The sequence below is a fragment of the Anguilla rostrata genome, chromosome 3, assembly GCF_018555375.3.
Source record: "Anguilla rostrata isolate EN2019 chromosome 3, ASM1855537v3, whole genome shotgun sequence".
Taxonomy (NCBI): domain Eukaryota; kingdom Metazoa; phylum Chordata; class Actinopteri; order Anguilliformes; family Anguillidae; genus Anguilla; species Anguilla rostrata.
Window position 1 is genome coordinate 72429175 of NC_057935.1, and position 13459 is coordinate 72442633.

General features: G+C 46.2%; 1 protein-coding gene across 2 annotated transcripts; it reads right to left on the bottom strand.

Annotated features, from left to right (window-relative positions):
• Nucleotides 1-1121: 1121 nt before the first annotated feature.
• Nucleotides 1122-12389, bottom strand: gpa33a (glycoprotein A33 (transmembrane), paralog a). Of its 2 annotated transcripts, none has more exons than XM_064329700.1 (7): nt 12362-12389; nt 9542-9708; nt 8798-9017; nt 6001-6165; nt 5406-5522; nt 4461-4590; nt 1122-4120 (listed from the first exon to the last, which is right to left on the bottom strand). In XM_064329700.1, the coding sequence occupies exons 1-7, from the start codon at nt 12372-12374 to the stop codon at nt 3655-3657; spliced, it is 1278 nt and encodes a 425-aa protein (XP_064185770.1). In that variant the 5' UTR covers nt 12375-12389; the 3' UTR covers nt 1122-3654. The 2 variants fall into 2 exon arrangements, with proteins under 2 accessions (XP_064185770.1, XP_064185769.1); XM_064329699.1 differs by lacking the exon at nt 12362-12389 and adding an exon at nt 11491-11631.
• Nucleotides 12390-13459: the final 1070 nt, after the last annotated feature.

Consider the following 13459-nt stretch of genomic DNA (forward strand, 5'->3'; position numbering starts at 1 on the left):
ATGTCGTTATTTATGAGCCAGGTGACATTCGTAGGAATTTCGTAGGAATTTATTTCACTGGATAAACTTGTTCTCGTGAGCGCTGTTTTGTGTAATGCTCGTGTTGTTTTAATATTCACGTAAACAGCAGTAAGTCTGTTCAGCCTCGATCCATGTCCAGCAGACCCAAATTAAATTCCCCGACGGATTAAAACCTGATTGACGCTTGCGGACAGTTGTTCTACTTTGACTTGCATTATAATACGTCGATCATTTAATTTTGGCCACCATCTGTTATGTCTATTGTGTCGGGCGGAGGTTGAGGTATTCTTGTCGTATTGTGTCGCCCTCTAGTGCCAGAGTCAAGAACGCCATCTCAGTACAGATGGGTAAGCCTCCGGAGGACTCTCCGGCATTGTGGAGCTGAACGAGGCATGGGGAAAGACTGGCTTTGCAGAGATCAGAGAGGAGGGCGAGTGTTTGAATTCTATAGCCCACTCAGAAAGCAAACGGCTTGGTTTTCGTTCTCATATTTCAGTGTCGGTATTTGACACCGTAATGACGCCTTACGGCAAGCGCAAAACCGCGAAGCAAACCGGTCTGCCCAGTCTCGACTCGCCCGAGGCACAGGTGGAAAGCCGCGACACTGGGCTCATAAACAGAATTTTCTTTATAATGTGATTCATAATCAGGTCTAAACAAGCACTGGTTTCTTAAACAGAATTTTCATTATAATGTGCTTCTCACAATGTAATCAGGTTTAAGCAAACACTGTCTAAAGTATTTTGCACCCTCAAAAAGGAAATCTGTTATGACTGAGGAAAATAATTGATATAAAATGAAATGTATACATACAATTTGTTTTAACAATCGAAAACTTGATTAACCAGCCTGTTTTTTTCACCATATACAACGCGCACAAAACGGATAAAGCTTGTTTACATGATGTAAAATATCCACTCCCGGTATCAGTTTAGCACAGTTGGACTGAACCTGGATCCGTTTTCGAGAGGTTGGCTCAGTTTATCGGTTCATAATTGCTGCTTCAAACCTAAAAAGTACAAGAAAGGCTTTACAACGCTTAACAAAGGGGCATGTGGTTTTAAATATGACACACATACATTAATGCATGAGGCACAAGCTTTAAATGACAAATTCAGATTTTTATTTAAGTTCTTTAAAATGATGTGCTTCTTTGAGCACTCCAAAGCACAGAACTCCACTTTTGAGAAAAGAAGCTCCAAAGTTCCAAAAAGAAATACTACCAAAAATATCAGTTGCACATATTAATACTCAAGTGTGCTTTAAAAATTCATTTACATTAAAGAGGTCTTCATAAATGTTTCAATATTCGATTCAATATTCAAACAAAAACAATGTACTTATACAGTGTAAAAAAAAAAAAAAAAAAAAAAGTATGTGATTTACTTGATACAGAAATGTAGTTATGCTAAATCTGGCTACAGATTAAATTTTTTCCTCCCAAAGCTATATTCACTGCCGCACCTTAAAAATGGCCCCATACATAACTTCCTAAAACACACCTGTGATGCAAGAATCCTCACAGTACCAACATACAAATTAAAAACATAAAACCCTTTTCAAATACTCAAAATAATTTGGGCTCTCGGTCCCATCTATGCCCATCTATTCACTCACTCGAGTAACACTACAGTTCCCACAGTGCATGCAGGGAACCCAGGTCAGCCAATCAGGACAGCTGATGAATACCCATGTGGGGAAAGTAGTACATTTCAGCGTACTTGCACAGCGCAATTTAATTTGATATAATTCAAGACGTTAAAGTATGGAATAGTATACGTGAGAATACTATTTTGACTCCACATGGGTAATCAGGACAATCCAAATCCACCAATCAGAACAAAATAAAAATACAACTACCCCAGCAATTCAAAACATTATAGAAATGCAAAATAATTCTGTTGGTAAACAGGCACACACACACACACACACACACTCGTTACTTCATTTAGGCACCACGCACAGACGATACTGACACTCAGAAAGCCACAGGAATATGAATGATGTAAATGTGTGTGCTCACAGTCACCCATGCAAACGATTCATATGTCCAGCTCTGAAAAGCCGCCATTTGTATTTCTAGGTATAATGCACCATGATGCCAGGTTACGGGATTGAGCATTCAGCCATGAGGGGTGGGGTGCAATCAAAACATTTCTGGCCAGACTGTAAAAGTTAAGCTTTCTTTTGGCCGTAGCTTGAATTAAACTGTGTATGCAAGGCACCTAATTTACCAGAGCAGGTCAGCTAATCTTCCACACGTTTCATCATAAGCACAGGTAAAGGTAAAGAAGCACAGGTCGAGGTAAAGAAACGATTGCACACCATTACATGCCTGTCAACCACAGACATACTGGCTCTCTGCATCAGGAATTACACAAATGTGTACAAATGTGTTTGGTTAATTTATTAAATTCATTAAAAATGTATCAATATGTAAAACAACAAATATTTACATTGCAATTTAAAACAGGATTCATGCACCAACAGAAAACCCACATTAAACAACCTGCAACCAAAGAAGGGTCACAGGAGATAAAAGGATTGTGCAGCAGATTAAATAATTCAGTTAGTTTTCCCTGATTATTGATTCCCAAACAGGTCTCACCAACACGCAGACCGTTTCCTGTTGCCGTTATAGAACAAGCTGACGCTAATGCCATGGCACAGACCAGCACAGAGCGGCCGGTGGCTCCAGAATGGACAGTGCATTAGTCACACAGTCACAAAACAAAAACAAAAAAAAAAGCACAACAAAATAGGCCCTGACAGCACAGCAACGTCGGCGTTCTGTCGCCCCCTGTCTGTGGGAGGTAGCCACAGCTTAGCGTAGAGGTAGTTTTCCTGTTAGGAGGATGTTGCCACGTCGCCTACTGCGGTATCGGATGTGTCGAAATCATCAAGCGAAACGTTCCGTGAGAACAAAGACATATTGCGAAAAAAAAGGTTTTGATTTCAAGAGTTAGGCTTAAGACGTCTGAGTTTGGAACAGAAAGGAAAAAGATTGCAATTTTATTCTATGCCTGTGCAAACCTCTGTCGTTTGATACAGTGGACTCAAATCTGATTGAGTAGCAGTGGTCAGCATCATTCGCAGCAGGTGACCTAATGCCACGCTACGCCACGACTACCTCCCACCGACAGGGGGCGACAGAGCGAGCCCATGTGGCTTTCCCTCAGTGTGCTGCCAGGGAAACGAGCCGAAAGCAGATTTACACAGCTGGGCTGAGCCTGATATAGACAGTGCTGTGTAGTCCACACACCACACCCTCGCTTGGTCTGGGGTGCATCTACCAAATTGCCCCCGTCCCAGGGGAGGGTGGGGGCGGGGGGGGTGTCTTTGGGGTTAGCATTTGCCTTCGGTCCGTTTCATTTCATTAACCTGATCATCACAGCGGTCATCGTGTGTGTCATCATCGGTCTAATTCACCTGTCGTCCTCATATGTCTAGTGGCAGTCATCATCATAATCTAGGCGGTCACTGGATTTCTTGGAAATAGTCAAAGTAACGAGGGGCCCTCAATTAGTCACGGCAGTCATCCTTGGGGTCATGGTACCAATTATCATAATCATTCTTACAAGTCATACGTCATGTGACATCTGACGGTATTTATCCCTGAGCTGAAAGCATCCATCAGTCATCCCTGCGGTCGCTCTCTCTATCGCGACGGTCAGGCTCTTTATCGCGACGGTCGGGCTCTCTATCGCGACGGTCGGCATATCTATCGCGACGGTCATCGTAGTCATCCCTGCGGTCATCGTATCTCTCCCGACGGTCGGGATCTCTATCCCGACGATCGGGATCTCTATCACGACGGTCGTATCTGTCGCGACGGTCATCGTAGTCATCCCTGCGGTCATCGCGTCTATCGCGACGGTCGTCGTCCCGCGGGTCGTATTTCTCGCGACGGTCGTCGTAGTCGTTGCGCCGGTCGTAGCTCCTCTCGCTGCGCACCTCGGACCGATCGTCGGGCACGATTCCCCCGCGGGGAGAACGGTCACCTCCCATCGAGTCACCGGGACTTTTCGGTCTGTCGTCCTGGATACCGCCCTCACTTTTCAGCAGCTCGCCTTCATGGTACGCCGCCTCCTCCGCAGTCCTGGGCCAAGAACAGGGGGAATAAACAACACAATCTAAATGGCAAAACTCAAACTCCACCCCCCCCCCTCCAAGATGAGGGGGGATATGCAGGTTTAGGATGTAGGGACCCCTGTGTGTGCTGGTTTCTGTGACAACCACAACTGCAATCCCAGAACTCTTAATCTCTAAACATGAAACACACCCAACTAAAATAAATTACAGGCTGGCAATGGAAAGCAGCATACGCAGGGGTGCCCCGACACAGGGGTGGGGGGCCACTGGACTGGGGTGCGTGTGGGGGGGTGCATGTGAGGGCTGTGTGCAGGGCTATTTGCAGGCGTCTGTGCTGGGCGGCGTACCCCATGGGATACTCCTTGTCCTTGTCCTTTTTCTTCCTGCAGCAGCAGCAGTAGACGATGATGGCGAGCAGCAGCAGAGCAGCCACACAGCCGCCAATGATCCCCGCCGTGGAGCCGATGTTCATGGAGGCTGCGGACCCAAAGAAGAGTTCACTTCTAACCAGCAACCCAGGACCCAAGACACTGCCACTGAGCAAGAGTCCTACAGAGGGACTGTGGCCCTACAGTAGAGATAATGGCCCCTTCCACAGTCTGACTGTGGCCCCCGCGGCGTGACTGTGGCCCCCGCGGCGTGACTGTGGCCCCAGGGTGTGACTGTGGCCCCCGCGGCGTGACTGTGGCCCCCGCGGCGTGACTGTGGCCCCTGCGGTGTGACTGTGGCCCCTGCGGTGTGACTGTGGCCCCTGCGGTGTGACTGTGGCCCCGCGGCGTGACTGTGGCCCCTGCAGTTTGACGTGGCCCTGCGTGTGACTGTGGCCCTGCGGCGTGACTGTGGCCCCTGCGGCGTGACTGTGGCCCCTGCGGCGTGACTGTGGCCCCAGGGTGTGACTGTGGCCCCAGGGTGTGACTGTGGCCCCCGCGGCGTGACTGTGGCCCCTGCGGCGTGACTGTGGCCCCAGGGTGTGACTGTGGCCCCAGGGTGTGACTGTGGCCCCAGGGTGTGACTGTGGCCCCCGCGGCGTGACTGTGGCCCCTGTGGCGTGACTGTGGCCCTGCGGTGTGACTGTGGCCCTGCGGTGTGACTGTGGCCCCTGCGGTGTGACTGTGGCCCTGCGGCGTGACTGTGGCCCTGCGGCGTGACTGCGGGCCCTGCAGTGTGACTGTGGCCCCTGCAGTGTGACTGTGGCCCCTGCAGTGTGACTGTGGCCCCAGGGTGTGACTGTGGCCCTGCGGCGTGACTGTGGCCCCCGGGTAACAGAAAGGCCAAGCGGACGGAGCACTCACGAGGCAGGACAGAGAGAGTCATGTTGCAGCTTGCCGATCGGATCTTGTTAGCCGAGGTGCAGACGTAAAATCCAGACGTCTCCATGGACACGTTGAAGAGGGACAAAAGGCCTTTTGCTGCAAAGTGAAATGTATGGAACAGGAGGTCAGAGAGGAGGCTTCTCAGAGGCCTGTTCATCTCGTAATGTCTGCGGTTAAATTGCCAATGATATTTATTGAACCTTATTGATGACATAAAAATGTAATCTATGGATTGTGCAAAATTATACAAAGCTTACATTTTATTTATTTATTTTTTAAACAACAGTTCCCACAAATCCATCAATCATTCACATGGAGTTATAAATCCAACACATGACATTGACAGAGCTACAGACACAGCTGTACAGACATACAGAGAGACGGTGATGTACTGACACACATACAGACAGTTACAGACAGGGACATACAGACAGGGACGTACAGACAGTTACAGACGGTGATGTACTGACACACATACAGACAGTTACAGACAGGGTTGTACACATGGGGACGTACAGACAGTTACAGACAGGGAGGTATAGACGGGGACATACAGTTACAGACAGGGACATACCCTCAGTAGCTTTGGGGGGGAAGGGCGCGGGCTGGTTCTGTACGCTGTATCTCTTCCAGGTGTAGGTGGGGACAGGGGACCCCTCCTCAGACATGCAGGACAGGGTGATGTCCTGGCCATATTCGGTTTTCCCTTCCACCTTACAGATGGGCTTGGAGGGAGCCACTGCCCGGGGGAGACACACAGATCACCACAACGTTACCTTCCACCGTACAGATGGGCCACTGCCCGAAGGAAACACACAGATCACCGCAACGTTACCCCAACGCTCGACTGGAGGGACACCCCTCACCCCCGTTACTTCACTCCAGCTCTTCGGATGTTTAAGCCATAACGGTTCAACTTCATTCCAAGAAATGCAATTGCATGCAAAATGCGGAACTAAAAAAACTAGAAAACAGGAAGTGATGCACTATCAGTTAACACGAACAGGTGCGTCTGGTTTAACTTCAGCACACCTGCAATCAGAAGCAGACGTACAGCTCTAAGCCCTCTTTAAATGCATTTCAGGCCTCTTACAGTTATTACATAATACAACGGTACATTTTTACCTTAATTATCTATATAGGTGCCAAATTAATGGTTTGGGTGTAATAGTTGGTCCAATTTGGCCCAATGTGTCAATTTCGACATAGAAACTGTCTCCTGAGGCCAAGAGGATGCTGGGATATATCGCCAGCAAAGCAAAAAGTTTGGAGTATAAATTAAAGGTCATATTAATGTTGTACAATGGCTCTGTCGGACCACATTTGGAGTATCGTGTCCCATTCTGGCAACACTGCATTTCGAGTCAACTGGAGATGTGCCATTGCCGTTTCACCAGAAGGGAAGGATCGGGTTGAGGCTCTACATATTTTCAGCACATCCACTCCATTCTGAGTGCTTTCAGCAAACAATGGGCCAAGGTAGAAGTCAAGAAGGATTGTTATTTATCCTTTACACAGGTGATCTTGCCTGGAATGTAGAGGAATGTACCCTTAGGTCAGGGATCTCAAATCCTGGAGAGCCATTGTGTCTGCAGGTTTAAGACCTGCTCCTGCTCTTAAGCGCTAAATTGGCTAAGGAGTGCGCCCCCCCATGGCCTAAACTGGCTACTGATTTAAAGGACAAAAACACAAAAATGGCACATGAACCAGCAGAGCGTGTGGTCCACCAGGACTTGAGTTTCAGAGCCGTGCCTTTGAGTGCTGAAGACCAGGCATGTCACACAGCTGGACACCAGAGATTGAGAACCCCAGTCCTAGAGGGCTGTGTACCACTTCTGGTGTTTGCTCTGTCCATGAACCCAAATGAGATAACTACCTGTTCCCCCCGCAATTAACTTATAGTTTAGACCACAGCAAAGCAAAGCCCGTAATACACAAACACAAGCACATTCTTCAGCTGTCATTAATGCGCTTGCAGGCGGCTGCAATATCGGATCAGATTTCAGACTCATTAAATATTTATGAGCAAAAGCTGGCATGAAATCCAAAAACGGACCAGCCCTTGGGGAAGGGGGTTTACCCATCGGGGAGTTCTGTCCCAGAATGCAAGTAATGAGTCTGGAAGTTGCATCTCTGTGTCGACTCTACAGACAGATGACTGTCGCGCTTTGCTTATGAGAATTCCTCTGGGCATTTTTTACTTGCTCATTTGCATAAATGGAAATTAAGTGATGGGTGTTCCCCCCCCCAAAAAGGTGTTCCAACTCACCCTCAAACAGGGCGTGTATGAAAAGGCAAAGGTTTTGAGGTAGAATAATCTTCTAGAATCTGACATCAACAGCACTAACCACACTACTGCAAACAGGAACTGGAAGTGTGCTTCCAGCACTCCTCAGTTCCTTAATATAATTTCCTGAAAGATCAACAGGAAATTCGCAAAACAAAAAATTGTCATACGTCTGCAATTCGGCAAATTCCCGTTGAGGAAGGCAACGACTGGCAAAATGTCCCATTTAAATTTAAATGCAACAGTTCAACTGAAATAGAATGTTGAACAGCTTGTGTATTAATATTCATAGGCATGTAACATACATTTTCCCTGAACAGGTAATAGGAAAATGATCCTATAATAAGTCCTACAGCCCTGGCTCCAGTGTCTTCCTTTTTAAAAGAGGTATTGACCGTTGTTTGTATCTAGGGGCGTGGTTTTCATGAAGCCATGATTGGCATTTGACTGCGTTCAGCAGGAATACGCGCCAGGGGAATACGGGGCTTTTATTCTTCATGGCATACACAGCTACCTCTAACACAGAGGGGCTTAAGAGGGTATATAATCCCACTACACATGGAAAACACCAAACTAAGAAAATTTAACAACCAAAAAAAATTCTGGAATTGAAATTGTGGTTGGAATGAGAACAAGCACACACAGGGGTACTCCAGGACCAAGGTTGGGACCCCGGCCTTAGCACAGGGGTGTCTAATACTATCCGAAAATAAAATCCTGCACCCACCCCAGCCCTTCTGGAGGCTCCTGTCTCAGCTTCAGTTCAAATCAGTGACCATTGAAATCACACCTCTGGATAAAAAAGAACAACTGCCCCTTTGAAGACCAGAGAACTTCAATCCCATGGTGCACTCTACTGTTATTGTAAAAAATTACAATAATGGAGCAGTGCGTTTTTGAAACGGGAACCAAATGAGAGGTATTCATGCTGGACCACTCTCCACATTCTAATTCATGTTCCCTTTTAAGCGTGTGTGGCAGCACATGGTGGACAGAGAGACTCAGGGCTTGGACGAGAAGAACGGGATGCTAAAAAAGAGAGTGACGGAGATCGTGCACATTGTAAGACGTCAGGCCATCTTACCGAGCACCACGAGCCGGGTGGTGGCAGCCAGGACCCCAGTGTCGTCCGTTGGGATTTTCACATCGCACTCGAACACCTTGTTCTCCAGCATGGTCACGCCTGTGATCACCAGTTCCGAGGTTTTGGAGACGAGGTTCGTCCTCATGGAGATCCTGTTCTCAAATTCAGGCGTGATGTCCACCGTCTCTTCAGGCATGCTGAAATACGTCGCAACGGGGGACTAAAGGGGAGAAAATTAAACAGGTGCACTAAGAACTACAGTACCCACAATCCCCTTCTCTTTGCTTAAATATCACTCAGCATTGCTCTTGCAATAGCATACTCTCCTCCAGTTCACTGTAATTGAAAACTGGGGAATTCAATGAGGGGGAAAACAATAGCCTGAGACTTACTGATGCACGTGAGCTTTAGTCAACTAGAACTTTATTTGTCCCCAGTGGGGCAATTGGTTTACACCCGTGTGCAGAATGGTTTGGCATTGGTTATAATGTGCAGTGCGAGTAGACATTTATACATTTAAACCATTTAACAGCCTTTCAACCCAGCGTGGACCGTCGTAGGTTTATGTTAGACCTGACAAAGATCCACATCGGATCAAAACAGCAGTTGAACAACCCTCCAAGACACCCCAAAAGTACAGTAATGGCACAGTTATGGTGCAGTTATAGTTTCATTTGATTCCAAAGTCAACCGCCTGGATGGAACACTGATGCAAGGAGGAAGGGAAAAAAAAAAGCGACTTACAGTCTTCTCCCCAACTGTCTCAGGGAGGATGGACCAGGACACCATGACGAAGGGGTTCTTGTCTTTAGCTGGTTTGTAATTGCACACGAGTGTGACATTGTCGCCCTTAGCAACCTCATACAGGGGCTTTGGAGTGGTCACTTGTAGTCCTGCAGCGGCTGACACAACTACATCAATGGGAAACACAGACAGACAAGCAGTCAGTCAGTCAGACAGACAGACAGACAGACAGACAGACAGACGAACACGCCAATTAAACAAATGACCATGAAGTCAATTTACTGCAAACGACCCAAAGATTGTAAACCTCAGTTCTGACACTAGGACACCCCTGTCAATCAGCGCACCTCCGCTGTGTGCCAGATGTGTAGCAGGTGCGGCTAGGTTAGTCCGCTAGCGAAGCACAGTGAGGTGCAGTAAAACGTAGGCCTCGTGGCAGTTTACCGTGACAACACTCTGGCACGGCAACCCTCAGGTTTACAATAACGATGTCGCCCTTAGCTTAGATTATTTTATCTATCGATTATTTAAACTTAGATTTCGCCTTTGGCTGACTGGTAACCTGGCTGTTCGTCGTGTGGAGAGAGAGGCCCGTGTTAGAATCTCCCCTCGGCAAATCTGTAACTCTGCATAACACGTTGCGCATTTCTGTTAAAACATACGGCTTTCTGCAGTGACTGAGAGACTCAAACGGGCCGCATGTACGTGTGCAGCCCATGGCCTGCGTCTGTCCCCGTAGAGCACTGAGACACCCCTGGTTCTGCCGAGCCACAGGCATTTCTATTTTCTTGTTCCATAAAAGCACCCAACGACATAATTGGTTTAATTTATATAAATAGACATCCACCGGGGGTACTAGTATTTCACCATTCACATCGAATGTTCACGTTAAATTCCATGGTAAACCATGTCTTCATATGTGAACATCATGGTAATCGGCCATAAATATCTGTGTAGCGCCGCGTTAGCTACTCTCTCAGAAGAAAGGGTTCGAAAAGGTTCCGCCGTGTCTCTGCAGAGGGACCCCATCTAGTTAAAGAGTTCTTTGTCGGGCAAAATGGTTCAATCTGGAAGCTGTCACATTGTTCGCACCTACCATAGAGTGTTTCCTAAAGTACTAGAAAGGGTTTTCTTATGGACATAAGACAAATAACCCTTTTTTAGACCGAACTTCATTGCATTAGCCGTAGAATATGCTGTAATCCACAGTGGCTAATGAAGTTAAGAACATGTGCTTCTACAAAGTACACAGTAGTAAACGCACTACAGAGAAGGATAACGGACACACCCTGTCATTAATGGTATTACAGCTGTTGGTACAAACAAACAATACACGAGGCAACGCTTAATATAACAAAACAGCGCTACGAAGCCATGCCCCACGACTATAATCATCGAGCAGTTATCGGAGCAGACCACGCTATTTCAGGCATAGAGAGACAATGCCGATTATTTTGGTAGGCTTACTGGAACCAAAATCCATAAACTGCAATTACCTCTCAAAAGTTGGCTACGACACCTCGAATATCTACAATGATCATTCCTGTATATCAACAACAATGCGCAGATGTTTGAGGTTGCTACGGATGTGGATTTTTTTTTAACAATATGAATTATATCGATTAGATTAATATACATAAGGACGCCTATAATTGTTTAAATAACACAATGGGCATAACTTCTCATCTGAAGATCACATATAAGAGATTCTGAACCGAAAGAGCGCAGAACATTGATTCAGAGTTCATTCTTACATCCATGCTTGATTCTAAAAAATAAATTTTTACAATAAGCATAGCAAAGAACATAGCCTACTCGGAAACCGTCTAAATAAATAAGCCTGTACAAACGACGACCTTAGAACTGGGTGTGGTTCCTGTAAGCTATATGGAAAACATCAATTTCTGTCAAGACAAAATAAATAAAAAAGAAAAATTTAAAAGACTTACGTGCCAATATGAGACAGCCACCAAACATCCCCCTTTTTATGTTTTCTTTGAGTAGTATGAATTATAAACAGTATCAGGTGTTTAAGCACCTTAGTTACTACTGCGCCCAACCGAAACTTCTCACTTGAAGACCAAACCGGTTTGTACCTGAGAGGAAGACAAGTATGATTGGCCAACCAGATTATACGACTTCCGCGCCCTGCTCGTCAAGTCCACACCTGCCCTTCCGTGTTTGTTTGTTCGTTTCAGGGTTCCTGTGGGTGGTTTTCCATCTTCCCGCCTGGCTTGCATACCTCGACTTGATTGTGCATTCGGCTTTTCCACGGTCTTTTTCGGGCCAATGGGGTGCCAAGAGCGTGGCCGCTTTCCCAAGCCCGTCTGTGGCACCAATGACTTGCCATTGACGCGTATTGGATCGGATACCATCTCTGAGTTCAGAAGAGCGGGTGCCGTTGAAGCGCAGAAATTCTTTCCATTACATTACATTACAGGCATTTAGCAGACGCTCTTATCCAGAGCGACTTACACAACTTTTACATAGCATTTTACATTGTATCCATTAAAACAGCTGGATATATACTGAAGAAATTTCGGTTAAGTACCTTGCTACAACGGCAGTGCCCTACCCGGGAATCGAACCTGCGACCTTTCGGTTACAAACCCAGCTCCTTACCCACTGTGGGTACACTCCGCCCGTGTTTCCATTTACGCATTCAAAAACAGTGTGCGTTTAATGGTTGACAGTTTCACAAAATGCGAATACATTTCCAAATGTATACCTTTGAGTTAAAAATTGGGCATTTTTTTTATTTAAAAACGTGCCTTTAGGTTATTGCAAAACGTGAATTAACGCCATCAGAAAACACGTCACCTCTTTGGGCCATTGCTCACGAGGTCCTTTGCCACTGGAGAGCCAGGAGCACGGTCAAAGTCCCTCTGCTGGTCCTGCCACGCGCATGTGCATCACAGCTGATAAGAAACAGTATATGAGTGATTATATCGACTAGGGCTCATCACCCAATCACAAACAATTTTTGTGAAAATTTTAAGCAAAAGTGTTACTGCTGCTATACTGAAGTGCATGTGCGCATAGGAAAAACGTAAAAATAAGGAAGCCAAAACAGCGTAGCCTACTAAGGAAGCCAAAACAGCGTAGCCTACTCACTTGACAATTATGGCATTGCAGCAGGCATTTGATGCTTAGTGGGCAAAGTGTCCCTCTATCTGGGGCAAGACACCTCCTGAGGGAAATTCTATTGATTCACCTCAGTTTTCGATCAGTTAAAAATGTGTTACCTCTTTCCATGTAATTGTTTGCAATATAGCAAAAAAAAGCGTGTGAATATTATAATTTTATTTTCCATGTATATTTATTTCTGACATTATTTGGCTAGAGAGGGTAAATAATCCCTGTAAACACAGGAAGCACCTAATCATGAAAGATTCTGGGGTTGCGATCATGGTGACAATGAAAACCATCATCTACAGGAGGGGACCCTGGACCCAACTTGAAAACCACCGTTCTACACCAAGCCTTGATTTGAGTCCCATGGCAGTGGATGCATAGACCGACACTGCCCCCTGCTGCCCATACCATTACTGCAAGATCGGCCATCTTGGTTTGATTTTGCGCATCAGTGCTTTGTGTGAGATTTTGCCGACGTGTACCCAACAAATTCAACACCAGCCCGGCACAAATACGACATAAGCTGGCCTGAGCCCAGGACTCAATTGTGGAAGGGAGAAAAAAAAATCATAAAACAGAAAAGTTTCATAAAAAAGGAAGTTAATGGGATTGAACCTTCTGTGTTGTTCTATTGTAGTCTGTTATAGGACAAAGAAACGTGTTTATGCCTTAATTTATGTGGAACTGTTCTGAACTGAACTGAGTCTGTATCTACCGTGCGGTGTACAGGCAGTGCTGTTTAAATAAGCCCACCTCCCCATTTTCTGCACTGTGATACTATGC